This window comes from Electrona antarctica (assembly GCF_951216825.1).
Source record: "Electrona antarctica genome assembly, chromosome: 21".
NCBI classification, from domain to species: Eukaryota; Metazoa; Chordata; class Actinopteri; order Myctophiformes; family Myctophidae; genus Electrona; species Electrona antarctica.
Window position 1 is genome coordinate 33,322,115 of NC_136802.1, and position 18,523 is coordinate 33,340,637.

Here is an 18,523-nt window from a genome sequence, read left to right on the forward strand (position 1 = left end):
AGTGACATCTGCTGGAAAATTGTTATGTCATATATGGGGTTTGTGGACTGTTACATCACAGTCCACAGGCAGATCAGAGCACTTGTTTGAGTGGAATTATTCGGAAAACCCCAGACCACAGAAAATCTACTGAATGTTCAAAGTTCAGGTTTTTTGGGTGCATTTGAGCTCAGAAAACCTTAAAAAAAAATAATAATAATTACAAAATGTTTTTTTTTAATGTCACTAGACCTTTAAGGATGGATGGCGATGGGTCTCAGCATGGCAGAGATGGAGAGCACAGAATCCTCGGCCAGTTGGTTGAAACCCTCCTGGAGCTGGGAGCTATGAGATGCTCCCAGCAGCGTCACAGCAGCAGCAGCACTGCAGACACAACAAGACACAGAGGAGGAGGAGAAGCATGTGACAGAGGGCCCATCATCACAGTGGGGGACACAACAAGAGCATTGTGGCCACCACCACCACCACCACCAGCAAAGGAGACGGCAAGAAGTGAAAGAAGGACAGTGGAAGAAGGAATAAATATAGGGAGCACCGGCGGAGGCTCTAAAAAGAGCGAGTGTGAGCAGCGCGTGCTGAGACTGCTGAGGGAACTGTGTGTCCTACACTCAGACAGAGTGGCAGCCTGGAGACAAGCTGCTGTTGCTGGAGGCCCGGTCTGCACATCTGCTCCTCTTTGTCCACCAGAGGGCCAACAGCAGCAGGAGGAGCAAAATGTGACAGGTAATAGTCCCATCTGAAAGCGTGTGTGCTGTTTGAAAAGCAAACAGTAACATCTAAAATGTTGTCATGGGCCAAGAGAGGCGTGGGTTGTCTTGTTTGCATACTACTGTGTCTCTCCGTCTCGTGGAGATGGAGCGAGATAGACTTGATTTAAAAAGCGATATACGAGTAGATAGGCCTACACAGTGGTGGCCAAAGTAAACAATCCCAGAGTCGTACGTAATCAAAAGTACATTTTCTTTTTAATATGAACTCATTGCTACCTATATTCTTTGCAATGCATTTTCAGAACCTGTAATAACTTTCTGAAAACACCTAGTAATGAATGCACTGATTTTCTTGTCGAACCACTATGGTATACACAAAGCCTGTATACACTGTATACACCTAATCATAAATGCAATTCTACGCACCCACGCACGCACGCACGCACGCACGCACGCACGCACGCACGCACGCACACTTTCTAAAGGTGATATGAATGCACTTGCAGTTGATATAAGTGATTTGTTACTTGTGAATGACTCCTACAGTTCTGTATTGTCTATCTAATACAAATCATTGGCATACTAAGTCTGGCAATAGTAAGAGGCATATCAAGGCTTACAGTGCCATGTAAATACCATAGCATGATGCCCCCAAGTTCAGTAGCCTACTTCTCTTCTATTCAACCTTTGCATGATACATTGTACATTTCCCATGGCATGGTATGCTCAATATTCAATTTCAACATAATATTCTTTGTTAAGTTTTTTTTTTTAAATTCCTTTACTAACTGAAATTAGACTGCAGAATAATGTAGTGGAGTGTCCTATATTGTCTTACGTGAAAGTAATATTTTGAAATGATTTAACCGTTTAAGTGCCACTGACGAGATCACGAGATGAATCTAACTATGCACTGGTTGCCACCGACGAGAAACCGAGATTTTTTGAAAAAAAAATATTTTGAAAATTAATCTAGTGTGCAGGTGATGACATGCACATGACATGCACAATAGAATTACATTTTCTTTCTTTTATTTATAATGGGAACAGTGGCACCCAGGACCAAAACTGGTGTCCACCCCCTGGCACTTATTATTCATTATGTTCGTGGAGAAACAATGATGGTCTAATCACTCTAATGTATTAGTCTAAGCACTTTTTTGTGCTGTTCTTTTTGTGTTTCCACATCATTTAGAAACTGAAAGCACGTGCTGCTCGGACCCCTTCACCCGTACCTTCCTGGGGGTCCTGGGCGACATAGGGAGCATTGTGGACAGACTGAACCACATCTGCACCAAACTGGACGGGGCGATGTCGACGTCACACACCGAGGAGGCCATGGCCGCCGCGCAAGTAGATCGAACGTGCACGACGGAGGAAGTCCTCACGACATCTCAGGGAACCAGTGGCTCGGAATCATCGAGCCCTGACCCAACGACACCCGGACAGCGCACCGTCGACTCTCCCTCTGACCCTCTCGGGTCCGTCTTCTCAGGTCGTGAGCAGGATGGAGACATCGAAAGCCACACAAAGCCAGCACTACTCTCTCAAAGGTCACTCGACGAGGAGAAAATGTCCAATTCTAGCTCGGGACGATCTGAATGCAGCGATTCAACAGAGGTCAGACCAGTCTGTGATATTGAACAGCAGCCCATTTCCCCAGAAGCCATCGCAGTCTTCCCGCAGGAAGAGACCAATGAAGATGAGAGAAATAGTGAATGGGTGACTGTGGGGTGAGTAACGGAAATCACAGTCTCTGTTCAACTATATCAGTTTAAGCCAATTAGTTCTTCTGTGATCAGCAAGCAGGACATTGCTGGTCTGCGTCTGCATTTTGTCTAGACATGATTCGATTTTTCCCCCCTTATTTCCCCTGTTCCATTTGAACATCATGAACCTTGGCTGACCGTACATGAATCATTAAGGTAAAAATGAATGGCATATAAAATAATATCCTTGACAGATTATAATATCACACAAAAACAATATTTGTGGGATTGACAATAATACTCAACTGTATTCTGTAATGATCATGTCTGCTATAGACTCCCGGGGCGACTGGAGGGCGGCCAAGCAGACGTACCAGACGCGTGCTACGTAACGGCTCCCGGGCACGTGGCCGACATCATGTCGTGCGACGTGGTCGACGCGCTGAGCTCCATGATGGTGGCGGCGCGCTCCGAGGAGCTGGTCAGCAGGGTGGTCAGGGTCAGAGTTCCAGACGGAGCCCATGTCCGCTTCCCGGTCACCGTCATCGTGCCTTTCCAGGCGCGTTACCGGGGGAACTACAGGGACGTCGTGGTCAAGGTGGTCGACGGGGAGAGGAGAGCAAACTGCATCGCGCCCGCATCGACAGAGGGCACCTACGGAGGGCACAGGGTATAGAGTGCTCTGTCAGGGGATTGGTATATCTGATGTGGATTCATGAATATTATGTCAAAAACAACACCGAAAAAATGCACCCTTGTGTCTTATTTGGTGTAATATGTCGCACACAGAAAATAGCAGATCTACTATTTTCAGTGCACGACATCCTTGTCATGTCATCTTCACACTAAAGTTGAATAACACTGAGGATTTAAGATACTGTAAAAAAGTGCAATAAAATACAATGCTGTGTTAATTTTCACTTTGTAAAAACGATGAATTTAGAATCTATTTATTCAAGTGTGTGTGTGTGTGTGTGTGTGTGTGTGTGTGTGTGTGTTTTGTCAGGGCTCCTTTGCGGAGGTGAGAGTGTACACCCTGGGTGTGTTTGCGGTGGTGTCATGCCTCAGAAGGGAGAACTACACCATCCCCAGGAAGGGTCTGTCTCTCAAACTGCCCATGGACCCCCGCATCTGTCTGGACTACCTCCCAGGATCCTTCACTGCCCCTGTGGTGGCCCAGTCAATGGTAGGACATTCATCTGGTCAATGATGCACTCGTGCAAGAGCAGTGCAACTGTACCGTGCAACATCCAGACCCCCAGGAACGCGCCCAGGGGGGGCGGCACGGTTCAGGCGAGCCGCCCCGCGTCGGAAACGGTCGAGAAATGACAGAGTTACCGTGTTGCAGCTTTCCGTGCTCGGACACAGAGACAGACACATGCACGTACGTGCGTACGTCTAGGGACACACATATATGTGCGTAATGGAGCGGAGGCACCACTCAAAAACAGGGGGGGGGGGGCATTTTCTTAAGCACTAACCACTACAATTCATCATTATGACAAATTAAATTAGCGTAAATAGCTGATCTACAAGTTCACGAAACGATGCAAGTCAGGAACAATGAAAGTTGGGAATGCGTGCCCATCGTACCCATTGTCAGAGTACGGACGGACGGCAAAATGTGTCCGTCCGTCTGTCCATGTCCCTTTTGTGCCCATATATGGAGATCCCTGATGTCATCAGGCATATCAGTCTGACCAACCTCCTTATAATACCCTGATGTCACCAATTTGAGTCACAGTACTGATGTCATAGACTGGTGTAGACTCCATATTTGGGCATGCCCGACACGGAACTCCATTTAGGGGCATAAGGGACAAACACAGACACATACAGAGATCACCACGTATACCGGCATAAAGGGGAGAACAAAAGCGAAACGCCACTTTGCGTCGCAGAAATAAAGCAACATGGCGACGGCTGTGACAGGCGGCGGCGGCGGTGTGATGTTTCTCAGGAGTGTTGCCGAGCGGGCGTTCCCAAGGTTGGCGGCCTTCGGCGTTGGCCGTCACCACGCGTCCTCACGTCTCCTCCACACCAGCAGCTCCCTGGACGTGATGAAGAACTGGGACAGAAAAAACCTCCAGAAGTTCCCTCCGCAGCAGCCGGACGAGCCGCGCCGAGCGGCGGAGGTCCACCACTGTCGGCGGCAGATCAAATACAGCCCGGATAAGATGTGGTACCTGGCCAAGCTGATCAGGGGCATGAGCGTTGACGGCGCCGTCGCGCAGCTGGAGTTCAACGACAAGAAGGGAGCCAAGATCATGAAAGAGGTGCTCCTGGAAGCCCAGGAGATGGCCGTCCGGAACCACAACGTCGAGTACAAATCCGACCTGCACGTGGCGGAGTCGTTCTCCAGGAAAGGGAAGTACCTGAAGCGGATCCGGTACCACGGCAGAGGGATGTTCGGCATCATGGACAAGGTGTACTGTCACTACTTCGTCAAGCTGGTGGAGGGACCTCCACCCGTGCCGGAGGAGAGCACCAGCCTCCAACAGGCACAGGAGTACGTCCAGGGCCTACGGAACCGTACCATCATACACGGCCTGTAGGACTTGTGGGGCCAAATGTGACAATGTGAAATAAGGACTCGCATGTGTGTACAAGTACATTTTCTTTTTTAATATGAACTCATTGCTGCCTACTGTATATATTCTTTGCAAATGAATTTTCAGAACCTGTAATAACTTTCTGAAAACACCTGATGAATGCACTGATTTGTTTGTAGAACCACTATATGCCATATAGTGGTTCTACAAGCAAATCAGTGCATAGTATATGGTATACACAAAGTCACAACGCTTACTGTACCTAATCTTCAGCATGAAAATGCAATTCAAAACACGCACGCACGCGCGCGCGCTGCGCACACGCGCACACGCACACGCACACACGCATATATAGGATGATTATACTACGAAAAAATAATTGTGATTAGCTGAAATAATTGCGATCAGGCGATTTTGTATTAATTGTATAGGTTGGGAGCCATAAATGGTACGCACACAACACAAGGCATTCTGACAAGGTCACCGGCGTATATGATCGTATTATATAGTAATATGTCTTAGTGGGCATAGTAAGTACTGCGCCAGTGCTTCCAAACTTTTCCCCCCCTTTCTTTTTACATTTCTGCCAAGTCACACGATACAATAATCATCATCAAACAAATCATTTCAAAGTTCCAGCATGTGTCTCCACAGTAAGCTGAATTATAAAAAGTGTGAATGGAGTTTCTAGGTGAAAGTGCTTTTTTGACGTGCCAATATCTGCCATTGAGCCCCATTGTGAATTTCTCAAATTTGAAAGCACTATATTTCTAAAACTATGAAACATTTCAAAGATTTATTTTCAGGCAAACATGTCCACCGTAAGATGAACCTAAATAGGTTTGAATGGGGTTTCTAGGTGTAAGTATGTAGTACTAGTAGCATGCCAAAGTTTGTGCTATTGCCATTGAGAATTAATTGGGCGTTTAAGTTAAATACGGGGGGGACATATTTTGACAGCAGAAACTGCCTGTCATAATTTCTCCCTATTCCAAAGCCCCCCCAGGTACATTATATATTTAAACTATTTTCAGCAATGGTACACTTATTTTTTCAGTGGGTAGATCTTGTTGAGCTGGTCATTTTGAAAGTAGATCTCACGTCATAAATGTGTGGGCAGTTGGGCACCCCTGCAATAGTGGAACTATTGACTACTAAGATCCAGTGTACTAGTGCCAGTCAATATTTATTAATGTACAAGCTGGAGAATAATTAGGAACTAATTCAGAGCTGTACATTTGCTTTCGCATAGGATGTTCTTTCCATTTCATTTAACGGTTGTGCCTGTATTAACACTTGTTGCCTCTGGCAGTGACAAAACCTGCTGAATCCGTTTCTGTGATAAAAAAACAACAACATTTTCGATAAAATGGATATAGCATGGATGCAAAATGGTAATGTTCTACAGCAATGTTATTAGTTTATTTGCAGTACCACCTGTCAACGATATGCCAGGTTGAAACTGATTAAACAACTTGAAAAAAACAAGTGCATTCTCAAAGTTTTCAAAGTGTGGGCCACGGCCTATACGTACGCTTTGAATACCACGGCATCAACAACCAAGTACACAGAAAGTCTATTCTCTATAATCTAATTTTATCCGCCTCAGATCCAGCCAGTAGATGCAGCCCTCTTGTCCAGCATCAAGTCCAGGAGTGATGCGTACCCTTCGGTGGTCTCCACTAGCCCCCTCCTCTACCTCACACACCCGTCCTCCCAGCCCCTGCGCCGAGCCCTCACTCTCACCCTTCCCTGCCCTCCCAATCCTGACAAGAAGAAGGGGGCGGGGCAAGGGGAGGAGTCAGAACAGCACATTGCCCGGCCGTTCAGTGCCGCGCCACCACGGGACACGCCCACTCCGCTCAGGCTGAGGTAAAAAAAGAAAAGAAAAAAAAGATCATATTTTTTTTTGCATATTTTAACTTTTTCCTGACTTTTCCGGAATGAATGCCCTACTTTCACGTAAAAAAGTAGCAAAAACTAAAAAAGCACAAAAGTAACAAAAATAGCCAATCTACAACTCACTTGTGAGCTTGTAGATTTGCTATTTTCGGTAGTTTTGTGGATCTGAGCCAAGACCGGGATCCAGAGATGAATTTAATAATGCACAGGTAGCTGGAGAAGAGATCCAGAGATTTGATAAATTAGCCTTAATCCAGAGTTTTACAAATTATTATTTACCTTATTTTAGCCTTGCCCCCACGTGCACGCAGTCTTCATGTACCATGATAGGAGCCTGATAAAACATTAATTCGAGCTCCCACTAAACAAAACAATGATCGCATCGCTAGTAGGCATCTGTGGGCCTCAGTCGACCATGGGGTATGAGTACTTTCGTTTCAGACAGAACAACAAGAGCCGCTCTTAAGTTGCTCATGTTGCACATTTAGCTGGCACTCGGCACCTATACCGCCCCCTATGGGAACAGGCATCCAAGGTTAAGTGAAGGTGGTTAAACGTGTCTGTGGGTTTTTAGAAATATTGTACTATTTGAAAGTATTAACAAGGGGCAGAGCTTTTGACTAAATAATAACTACTTTTCCCATTTACTGTTTGGACATACAAGGTCCACCCGACAGTATAGTCTCGCGTATAAGACAACTATTCCACAAGCTCCGAATGCTATATAGTCTGGAACTACATCTACCGAAATCAGAGTAAAGCTGCCATTTCCGTTCACAAAAATATATTTTAAAATAACTTTACATTAATTGTTTTTATTTCCTTTTCTGCTAAGCAACAAGCTATATATGTTTAGATGATTTCTGTTAATGTTGTGTTCACACGGGCAGATGAAACGATGCAGTCTACCATTCATTCATTGTCAACGGAAGCCAACGGCGCGAAGCTACGAAGCAGCTACGATGCGTGAAGCTGATGTTGTACTATTACTAAAAAAAACGATTTAAAATAAAGGGATTTAAGATCGTTAAAGCTGGGCTGTTGCCTGAGTCCAGCGCATTGTGTCAACTTCCGATCCAGGACTTTGTCACACTTCGCCATGCTCTTCGCCAATAGAAGTCTATGTAGAAGTCAAGAGCCACCATTTGACTGGCCCCATGAAGTGGCTCTGGTTTCGTCTGCCGTCTGAACGCACCATAACCCGACAGCAGCGACATGTGACGTGTCTCACTCACATCCAGTTTCAGCAGGTTGCTGTGGCATGAAACTGAACTGTGACTGACATGAGTGTAAAAATTGAGAAATAACTCCTCTTTCAGAACTCTGAGTGCCTCCGTGAAGACCCACAGGCAGACGGCCAATGAGCTCCTGCTGCTGCTGGCCAGGAAGGACGACCAGTGGAACGTTCTGGAGAAGGTGGCGGTCAGGAACGTGCAGAATGGACTGGTGTCCTTTGAGCTAATAGAGAGCTATGGCAGGTATACGCAGTAGTAGTACTCCTTTTTTGAGGGGCGCTAGCCCCTCCTATATACAGTTAATGTTTGTGCTGTCTGAACAAACTTTAAAAATGCCATTGACAATGAACAGAGAATATAACGTCATATGTGTCTGAGCAACGTGCAGAATGGACTGGTGTCCTTTTAGCTAACAGAGAGCTATGGCAGGTATACGCAGTAGCCCCGCCTCCTTTTTTGAGGGGCGCTAGCCCCTCCTATATACAGTTAATGTTTGTGCTGTCTAAACAAACTTTAAAAATGCCATTGACAATGAACAGAGAATATAACGTCATATGTGTCTGAGCAAATCGGCATATGTATGTCGGTGGGAACCCTTGGCCAATAAGGGACCACCATTCTTGATGATGAAGTACGATGATGTACGATGATTAGAGCGGCCCTCACTTCACACGGGTGTGATTTTTTTAACAGCAAGTTCGCCGTCGGTCAGCTTTAGTTAAATGCTGGGATTCCTGGTATTCAACCCCTCAAAACCCACACTACCTCAACCGTATATGGTTTACTGTATGTCAGTGGTTCTGGTTCTCAAACTTTTTCATGTCAAGGACCCCCACATTTATATGTACAGGCTGCAGAGCCCCATCTGAAAATATTTTGTGCCAGGGACCCTCAGAAAGAGAACGTTTTCGTAATACTTACAGTACATCAACCGAATGGTTTATGTCAGGGATGGGCAACTTTGACGATGGAGAGGGCCACTATATTTCCACACTCACTCCAGAGGGCCACGTTGCATATTACTGTCGTAGCAAAAATAGCAGATCTACAAGCTCAAAACGCGTCGCAGCGCGACGCGTTTTGAGCTTGTAGATCGGCTATTTTTTTATATTCGAATTGAAATCTTGAATTATTTTTTTGCTATTTTTGAATTGGAATCCTGAAAATTAACATTTTTATGTAATTTCAAATGCCTTTAATTACTTGTGTTGAGCATTGAGCTATACTACTTTTGACTGAAGTAATTAAAGCGGGTCATGTTTGCATGTTTTGGAATTGTAACAGCTGAAATCAATAATATATCAGTGTTCTGATATTAACCTGAGGGCCGCATTAAAGGGACACTTCACCCTTTTTGCCAAAAAATATATATCAATGACGTTTATAAGATTTAGAACACTTTCCTGGCATTATTTTTTGTGTAATCTCTGGGTTTAGATATTTTAGATTAACGGGTGGCTCTGACGTCAGAGACACTCTTCCGTATTGCTACCGGACTACATTGTCTCCTCACACTGCAGCTAGACCAGCCCCAAAACACAGCCGTCACGGACACTTCGTTGACCGCACCCCCACATGCGCATTTGTTATTGTGTTTGTGTCATGTCGCTGTCGTCAGCAGAGCAGCACCAGAGAGACGCGCTATGTTGCCACGAATCCCCCCCCCAACTCTAGATTTATTATAATGATATGAAGTGACTTGCCATAAACCATCCATTAACTCCCCATTCATCCAATTTGCATCTGCTTGTATTAAACAACATTAAACTCACCAACATTGCAGCGGTAGGGAAAGCTTGAATATCCACTTTCAAACTGCAAAGCTTTTGTTTCATAAAAATCCACCGAATCTTTTTCCCACTCAGCTCTGCACTTCTATCTCACTACTAGAACTTTCTGACTCTGAGGTAGATAAGATTTTTGGCTGTCAACAGCATCCATTTGTTTTTTCAATGTTGTGGACCGGAGCGTGGTGAAATAGTTGCTAAGATACGATACTGCATAGTGATTGGCTCTGCTGCATGCCTATGAAGAGTACTGACCAATGAGCTGAGCCTAGCGCCCTTCCAGACACCAGGTTCCAGTGTCTTGCTTTCCTGTTCCTATAGCTCAGTCGGCTGCCCCTTCTTATTACTGCATGGGAGCGAGTGACTGAGAATCACCATAACGCGCTGTCATTTTTCCACGAGACAAAAATACGGGATTAAGTGCGTCCCGTATCGGTTCATTACGGGACAGGTCTTTTAGTTGCCAAATACGGTACGATCGTATCTTAGCAACTATTTCACCACGCTCCGGTCCACAACATTGAAAAAACAAATGGATGCTGTTGACAGCCAAAAATCTTATCTACCTCAGAGTCAGAAAGTTCTAGTAGTGAGATAGAACTAAAAAAGAAGTGCAGAGCTGAGTGGGAAAAAGATTCGGTGGATTTTTATGAAACAAAAGCTTTGCAGTTTGAAAGTGGATATTCAAGCTTTCCCTACAGCTGCAATGTTGGTGAGTTTAATGTTGTTTAATACAAGCAGATGCAAATTGGATGAATGGGGAGTTAATGGATGGTTTATGGCAAGTCACTTCATATCATTATAATAAATCTAGAGTTGGGGGGGGGGGGGATTCGTGGCAACATAGCGCGTCTCTCTGGTGCTGCTCTGCTGACGACGGCGACATGACACAAACACAATAACAAATGCGCATGTGGGGGTGCGGTCAACGAAGGTTGTAGGTGGAACAAATCGCAGTGTCCGTGACGGCTGTGTTTTGGGGCTGGTCTAGCTGCAGTGTGAGGAGACAATGTAGTCCGGTAGCAATACGGAAGAGTGTCTCTGACGTCAGAGCCACCCGTTAATCTAAAATATCTAAACCCAGAGATTACACAAAAAATAACGCCAGGAAAGTGTTCTAAATCTTATAAACGTCATTGATATATATTTTTTGGCAAAAAGGGTGAAGTGTCCCTTTAAGTGAAGGCGGGGGCCGCATGTGGCCCCCGGGGCCGCCAGTTGCCCATGTATGGTTTATGTCAGGGGTTCTCAACGTTTTTGGCCGGGGACCCCCGGAGATGCTTTGGCAGTGTCTCGGGACCCCCACCCCGCCCCTCCCGACCCCCAATATAAATGCTACAATAACCTTAATAATAGAGACAATACACCATAAATAAATACTGAAACCAGATAATCATGAGGGAATATGTGTACTATATGGAAACTTTTTTTTTTTTTAAATAATTTGGGGACCCCCAAAATAATTTGGCGACCCCCAGAGGGGTCGCGACCCACGGGTTGAGAACCCCTGGTTTATGTGAACTCCTTAGTAAAGCTGGTTGACAATCTGTGTCAAGCAGCAGCATTTCCTATTTCAAGTTGCACTGGTGCTCGCCTTCCATCTTGAATGATATCATTTTAGTTTGTTATGTTGTATTAAGAAATACGCTTGGTTTCTCTTGCCGAACGACAAGGTGAAAACAATCTGTGTCCCTGTCCACTCTGGGCTGCTAAGCTTCTAAAACAATGTAATGCAAAGCTGTTCTATTGTTTGCCTTGATTGCGAGGAATCGAGGATTTCCCAGGCCAAGTAAGTAGTAAAGGGACAGTAAATCGTCCAATCTTCGCGAAATGTCTCGCTCCAGTGCAGAAACTGACAAGGTTTAATGTAGACATTAATTTGCCAAACACCTCACAGTTTAGTCTCACAAAGAGGACAAAGAAAGCGGCCAGTGCCCACCTACCGATAAACGATGGGTGGAGGAGGTGATTGCATGCCTTCAATTTGAATGTTTAACATGTAATATTCAAGGAGAATAGCAGAGGTTAGGGTTTGTCAATCATTTCTTTCTGATTTTGAATTTGAATCCCTTTCCTTTTTAAAGTTATGGACGGTGCAAGCTTTGAAACCCAGTTAGATGTGTCAGGTGTCACCTCTGAAGAAGCAGCTCCATGGCGAAGCAGAGGTGTTCAGTTTCCTTCACAGAAAAATTCCGGAGTTTCAGGAGTGCCCCTCACTTCACAATTGATATCATTCAAGACGTAAGGCAAGTGCCAGTGGAGGTTGAAATAAAATAGCGATCAAGGCTGCTGCTTGTAACATGGATTAGACATAAGGAATTTACTGTACATAAACCATGTGGTTGGTTGAGGTACAGTAGCATGGATATGAATTGCATTTTTATAGCGCTTTTCCAAGTGCTCAAATCGCTTTACAATGGTTCATTCATTCATACATTGGGAGGTGAAGCGGTGAACAGTCGACGCCAGCGTCCTCACTTCCCACATTCACACACCAATGGTGGCAAGCTCACACCGACCAACTCATTAGAGGCAATGTAGGGTTCAGTGTCTTGCCCAAGGACATTTCGACATGTGGACAGGAGGAGCTGGGATTCGAACCGCCGACCCAGGGATCATTGGACGACCTGCTCTACCTCCTGAGCCACAGCCGCCCATAAAGCATTGGGGGACTGAATACCAGGAATTCTAGCCTTTAGCTTTTCCCAGTCAGAACATAACCAGTTTTCATTACCGAAATGACCTGTTGAAAAAGAGTAATTTGGATAGGGAATCACAATATGAACAGCAATATGCAAAGAATTCATTGGTGGCCTTGATTTGGCTTCCCCTCCTTTATCTGAACTTCCATCTTTCTTATCTTTTTGAAATTAATTACAATTCAGGCATCTATTACCTATATTAGATAGATTTTACAGAACAATAATCCTTTTGATGAACACGCATCGTCATAGTCTGCTACTGTAGCCTACATGTTCAGTACCGTTCTTCCCCTTCCTTATCTGAAAGTCCTTTCTCACCAGACTAATATTCAGTGGACTAGATATTACAGTAATTCACTGTTGCATGTGAATGGCCCTTGTAGTGGATTAATCTTTACTCCACTCAGCAGTGGATATAATCTCTCAGTTAAACACAATTTATTTTTGAGTGGTGTAAACCACTCCTACAACTGGCTTTGTTAGTTTAAGTGTCTGTCTGTTTGTCTGTCTGTCTGTTCGTACCAAAAAATTAGCATGGTTGCTATGGTCACCCAGTTCACATGGGTGTGATTTCATTACGTCAGACATTACGTCAGACCACAGCTGATCAGTCTATATAAGACCTTACACCACTCAGTTCACACTGAGACACGTCTGTCTGTCTGTCTGTCTGTCTGTCTCTCTCTCTCTCTCTCCCCAGACTGTTAGTGGTACGCCTCCACTCCTCAGTGCGTCCTTCTAATCTCATCTCCCTGGTGGAGGAGCTTGAGGAGTCGATCTGGCGCCACGCCGTCACTATCGTCCTCCATCATCAACCCAAGGAGCCCCATGTCGTCCTGGTGAGCGCCCTGCCCAGCAGAGACCTGAGCTGGGAACTCTCTAAACTCGGGGCCCAGGGCTACGCGGGGCCTTCGGGGCCCTCGTCGGAGATTCCCATGTGCGAGGGAGACCAACTGCTCATCCGTTTCAGTGGCAACATCACCTCCACAGGTAGGGAGCAAAGCATGTGTAAATTAAATAAATCGACACAAACTTGCTTAACCTAAAAGAGAGCAAAAATACAAAAAATGTATATGCTGACAGTGAGATGTTGGAATTGCTCTCTCAACTGATAGGTCTAAACATTGACAGAGTTCATACTCCTCAGAGTTTAGTAAGTATAGCATCCTGAATCTCCTCAGAGTTTAGGAGTATAGCATCCTGACTGTTCTTCATGTTTTGAACAGAAACAGTATTTCACAAAAATGTTGTTTGCGTCAACACAAACTCCACAATGTAATCCTAAACGTAGGACGCATTTTCTGCCGAGAAAACAATTACTGGAGCTCTTTTATCTTCTGTGTCCTTCTCTGTTTGAGGCACCAGGAATGTGTTGAGAAACAGATATTTCGTGATGGCAAACACCAATTACACACACACACACACGCACGCACGCACAAGCGTGTGCGCACACACACAAAGTAGTAGTGACTATGGCAACGGCACATCCGAGACCCGACACAAAGCTGTTCCAGGTATCAGGTGGGGTCAGGACAGGCCTGCCTTGTCAACAAGGCCTTATCTTGCCACTGCTTGTTGCCACAACTCCAGATGCCTTATAGACCTGACAATAACCCTGATGAATTATATGTTTACAAAAGAGGCCGCACTGGAGCGGCAGAACATGAAGTTAATCTCGCTCGGGCCTGTCCGACCGACCGCTTTGATGTTTGGAATGTTAATGTCAGTGTTTATGGAGCTTCGGCTATCGCTGTGTGTGTGTGTGTGTGTGTGTGTGTGTGTGTGTGTGTGTGTGTGTGTGTGTGGACCTCTTAATTGACACTGTCGATGTGTTGTTTGCTCAGCTTTGAGGTCTGTGCTGAAGAAACTTCCATGTATTGAGGCGTATCAACACTGCTAAAACGGTGAAATCACCATGCTGCCACAGTAATAGCCCAGATTTCTTTACGGTGGTTATAAGTCCTTTGATGGTGTCGACAGTCATTTAAGCCATAAGTTGTACCTAGCTGTGTTACTAAACTTACTATCACACCCATGATCACAGTAATGCATATGTGGTATTATGGCTGTCATACAAAAACTACCAATTCACCTGTAACAGACAGTTTTGTTTACCACCCTTAAAGGCCTGACGTCAAAATAAAAAAAGAAAGTATTCTAAAAGAATATATGTTAAATTTTCAAAGATTTGTGCCGCATTTTCACGATTTAAAAAAATAGCAGACCTACAAGCTCGTAGCGCGCCACTCGGTGGCGTGCTATGAGCTTGTAGATCTGCTATTTTTCAATAGTTAGAGTATAACGTAATGCTTAAAACACGAAAAGGGGTTCCTGGCCAAAATGGGTTAACCATGTCTGTGTATAAGTCCTCATGAGTGTGACTTCCGGGATTTGAATCAGGTTCAATTATGGCCTGTATTTTTGCAAGCCATTCCCCTCTCTCTCTCTACCCTTCTTTAATACACAGTAGAGCCTACTTATTAACACTCAATGTGTGTTGTACTGTAGCCTACTCGTCTCTAAAAAGAGATACCGGTATATCAAAATATATCAGTGGAAATCAAAAAGGATATACGATTCAGAAAATCCTAGGCCTAGGCCTACTGTGCTGACCATTTGGAAGTAAAAAACAAAGCAACGACATTACGACACAACAACATGGCAAGACATCTTGTTCACATTCATCTTCGGTTTATGCTTTTCAATAGGTACCCAAAGCAACCAAAATGGCGGAGCATACGAGCGGATCACCTTTCACAGTCAGCATAAGAATCATCTCCTCTTGCGTCTGACGGAAGTGGACCCATTCGGGAACTACAGTTCATCTCATTACAAGGGCACGGCCATCTTTTACAAGATTGCCAGAGACCAGCTGCTATGGCGAGGGGACGGGACTGTCCCTTCGAACATCAGCCACCTGGGGGAGCCCATGTGCAAGCTGTCGCTGACTTTACCCAAGGTAGGCCTATCATCATTACTAAATGGACCGATCGCTGTCTGTCTGTCTGTCCACTTCCGGGTCACCAGTGAAATGCATGTTGGGACGGACACAGATTAATACTGGGACACACTTTTCTGCGTAACAGACCCACACAGGGGAAACAACTCGGACCCTGATACAACTGCTAGCTACTCTTGCGTCAGTCGACAGAACTTCTTCTTTGGGGAAGCATCACGGCCAACACGGTGGTTGCGTGGCACAGGCACCTGAAAGCCAGCTCTGACAGTTGGACGGGGGCATGTTAACGTGAACACACACGCTGTTTACATTGCATTACCCACACTGAACATCATTTGCTGTTCATATATTCAGAACGGGTAAGGACTATTATAACAAACTAACTAAAGTGGTTTTCAACCAGTGGTCCTTGAGGGGGTTCCAGGTGGTCCCCAGCTAAATGATTGAAAGTTGGTAACCAAATGGATCTTTAACTCTTGAGAGTGTAAAATGAAACCAATGGACCCATTTGGTTTCATTTTACACTCTCAAGAGTTACATTATTGTTAAACATCTGCATTTACAAGAAGTCTACACAGTACAAAATAATTGTTATTTTGATCAACATTTACCTGTTGTCTCTCCTATGGTACCAACATCAATACATCATGGAATTGTGGAAACACTTTATCCAACAATAACAAAATAATATCCCTTAGTTTTGGGTCTGCGAGGCTAGATCTCATCAAAATGTGTTCAGTGGCACATTTAATAATGGGCCTTGATATGAAAAAGGGTTGAAAACCACTGCTCTACAAGGACACTTGAAAACCATGCGGAAATAAAACATGATTTAATGTTGTGGCCATCCCGTCACCTTTCAGAAAGAGAGAACCATCAACCGACCCATCAGCACAAAAGTGAGGGTATACGATGAGACAGGTCAGTGAAATATGCTCTGTCTCTCATTCTTCTGTCTTTCTCTCCATGGACACTCCGTACGGTACACTACTAGACAATAGACATATATTCAATATAGAACTGTCCATTATTCCAGCCAACTCCTTTCATCCCTCCATGCAACAGTGTCTTAACATGTGCCTCTGTAGCACCTTAGATTTAAAGTATGATTTAACAGCAAACTCTCCCCCATTTCGTCTGTCTCGGACGGTGTCTGTCTGTCTGTCTGTCTGTCTGTCTGTCTGTCTGTCTGTCTGTCTGTCTGTCTGTCTGTCTGTCTGTCTCCTCCGGGCATTCGGCATAGCGAGTACTACTTTTACTTTTGGTCCTTTAAGTACATCTTAATGCCAATGCTTTTGTATACTTCAATGAATTGGACTTTTACTTAGTTATAGCAGAGTGTTTCTACATTGTAGTATTGATACTTGCCACCGAAATCCTCCGTTCCCGTGGGCGTGCACGTGGACTTTAGTCAGTGACTTTATGCCTCATAATGGGATAAAGTACAAAGTTCGGAGCTCAATAAAACATTAATTAGAGGTAGCTCGAACAAGAAAATTTGAGCGTCACAACACAGCCTGTCACCGTCTCCACACCTTAGCGCAAAGCGGTCTTAAGCTGCGCAGCTTAAATTCCGAGTTTTTAGACAGCCGGTGGATCGAAAAGAAGCTCCACCTCCGCTGACTTTTTGCGCGGAGGAGAGCGTTTCCGGGAATCTGGCCGTCGCGCAAAAAGTCAGCGGAGGTGGAGCTTCTTTTCCATCCACCAGCTGTCTAAAAACTCAGAATTTAAGCTGCGCGCAGCCGAGAACGTGCGCGGCTCTTTCGATGGTGTGGCAGCACCTAGTGTCACGGCACGGAATGGCCGACGTTTACTTCCGGTTCAAACGACAGACAACAGGAGCTCAAGAGATCTGCCCATGTCGTACAGTTCTCTACTGCCCCCTATGGTAACCGGCGTTCAAGGTGTAAATTAAAAAAATAATAGAAAAATAAATAAACAGAGTACTTTCTCCACCACTGTACCCAACTACCCACTCACTGTGTCTCCCTCCCTCCAGAGCCTCTGTCGCACTCCGTTCTCTCACTGTGTCTCCCTCCCTCCAGAGCCTCTGTCGGACTCCGTTCTCTCACTGTGTCTCCCTCCCTCCAGAGCCTCTGTCGGACTCCGTTCTCTCGTGGCTTTCCGAGGAGCTGTCGGAGGAGGAGGTGGCCCTGCTGGTCCTCTCCCTGCGTCTGTGCCGCAGCTCCACCCAGCTGGTGAGGCTCCGCGCGGGGGACCGCCTCTCGGCCCAGGCCTTCCACCTCCTGGCCCTGTGGAGGAGAGGGACGCCCACGGCACAGCACCTGGCCACGGCCTCGCGCCTCGCCCGCTGCCTGGAGAAGAGCGGCAGGCCCGACCTGGCCAGGGAGCTGCTGCTACGCAGTGGTGGAAAGTAGAGCAACTAAGTACATTTAATTAAAGGTTTCATTTATTTTTCGTTTTCGTTTTTCTGTCAGGTTTTATTATTGACCTCAATTACACCCAAACAACGTAAAACTTTGAACATTCAGTGGATTTTCTGTGGTCTGGTTTTCTCTCTGTGTTCTGAAACCTTTTGAGCTGCAATGAAAACAGACAAGCTCACAGACAACTTGAGCTCACAATGTGTCGCATCGCGACGCATTGTGAAAAAAGACCACTTTTTTAGAGGTTTGGGTTGTGTACTTACCTTGCCATGATGTAACTCCAAATGTGGACAAGAAATTAAAAATAATTGCTCCATTGACGATTTGAAGATCTGGATCCACGCATCCAGTTCGTCCTAATAAAAATGGTAAAATCAATCAGAAGTTAACATTTTTATTAAAAAAGATAAAACCGCATGAAACCATAAAACCATTTGAGAGAAGTGTTGTCCACACTGATCACATCCATAGGGTTTCTCTCCAGTATGAATTCTCTGGTGGCTTTTAAGGTGTGCCATTTGAGAGAAGTGTTGTCCACACTGATCACATCCATAGGGTTTCTCTCCAGTGTGAATTCTCT

The 18,523-nt window shown here is 45.2% G+C and overlaps 2 protein-coding genes across 2 annotated transcripts; both read left to right on the forward strand.

Moving 5' to 3' along the window:
• Window positions 1-239: 239 nt before the first annotated feature.
• dthd1 (death domain containing 1) lies at window positions 240-17,974 on the forward strand (the record flags this gene model as incomplete). Its single annotated transcript, XM_079491337.1, has 11 exons — window positions 240-723; window positions 1,906-2,443; window positions 2,756-3,089; window positions 3,426-3,605; window positions 6,581-6,843; window positions 8,193-8,351; window positions 11,634-11,684; window positions 13,298-13,587; window positions 15,306-15,556; window positions 16,420-16,477; window positions 17,648-17,974. The coding sequence occupies 11 exons, from the start codon at window positions 240-242 to the stop codon at window positions 17,932-17,934; spliced, it is 2,895 nt and encodes a 964-aa protein (XP_079347463.1). The 3' UTR covers window positions 17,935-17,974.
• On the forward strand, window positions 4,333-4,974 carry LOC306913757 (large ribosomal subunit protein uL22m-like; the record flags this gene model as incomplete). The annotated part of the gene is made up of 1 exon (XM_079490570.1): window positions 4,333-4,974. One exon carries the CDS (start codon window positions 4,333-4,335, stop codon window positions 4,972-4,974), a length of 642 nt encoding a protein of 213 aa, XP_079346696.1.
• Window positions 17,975-18,523: the final 549 nt, after the last annotated feature.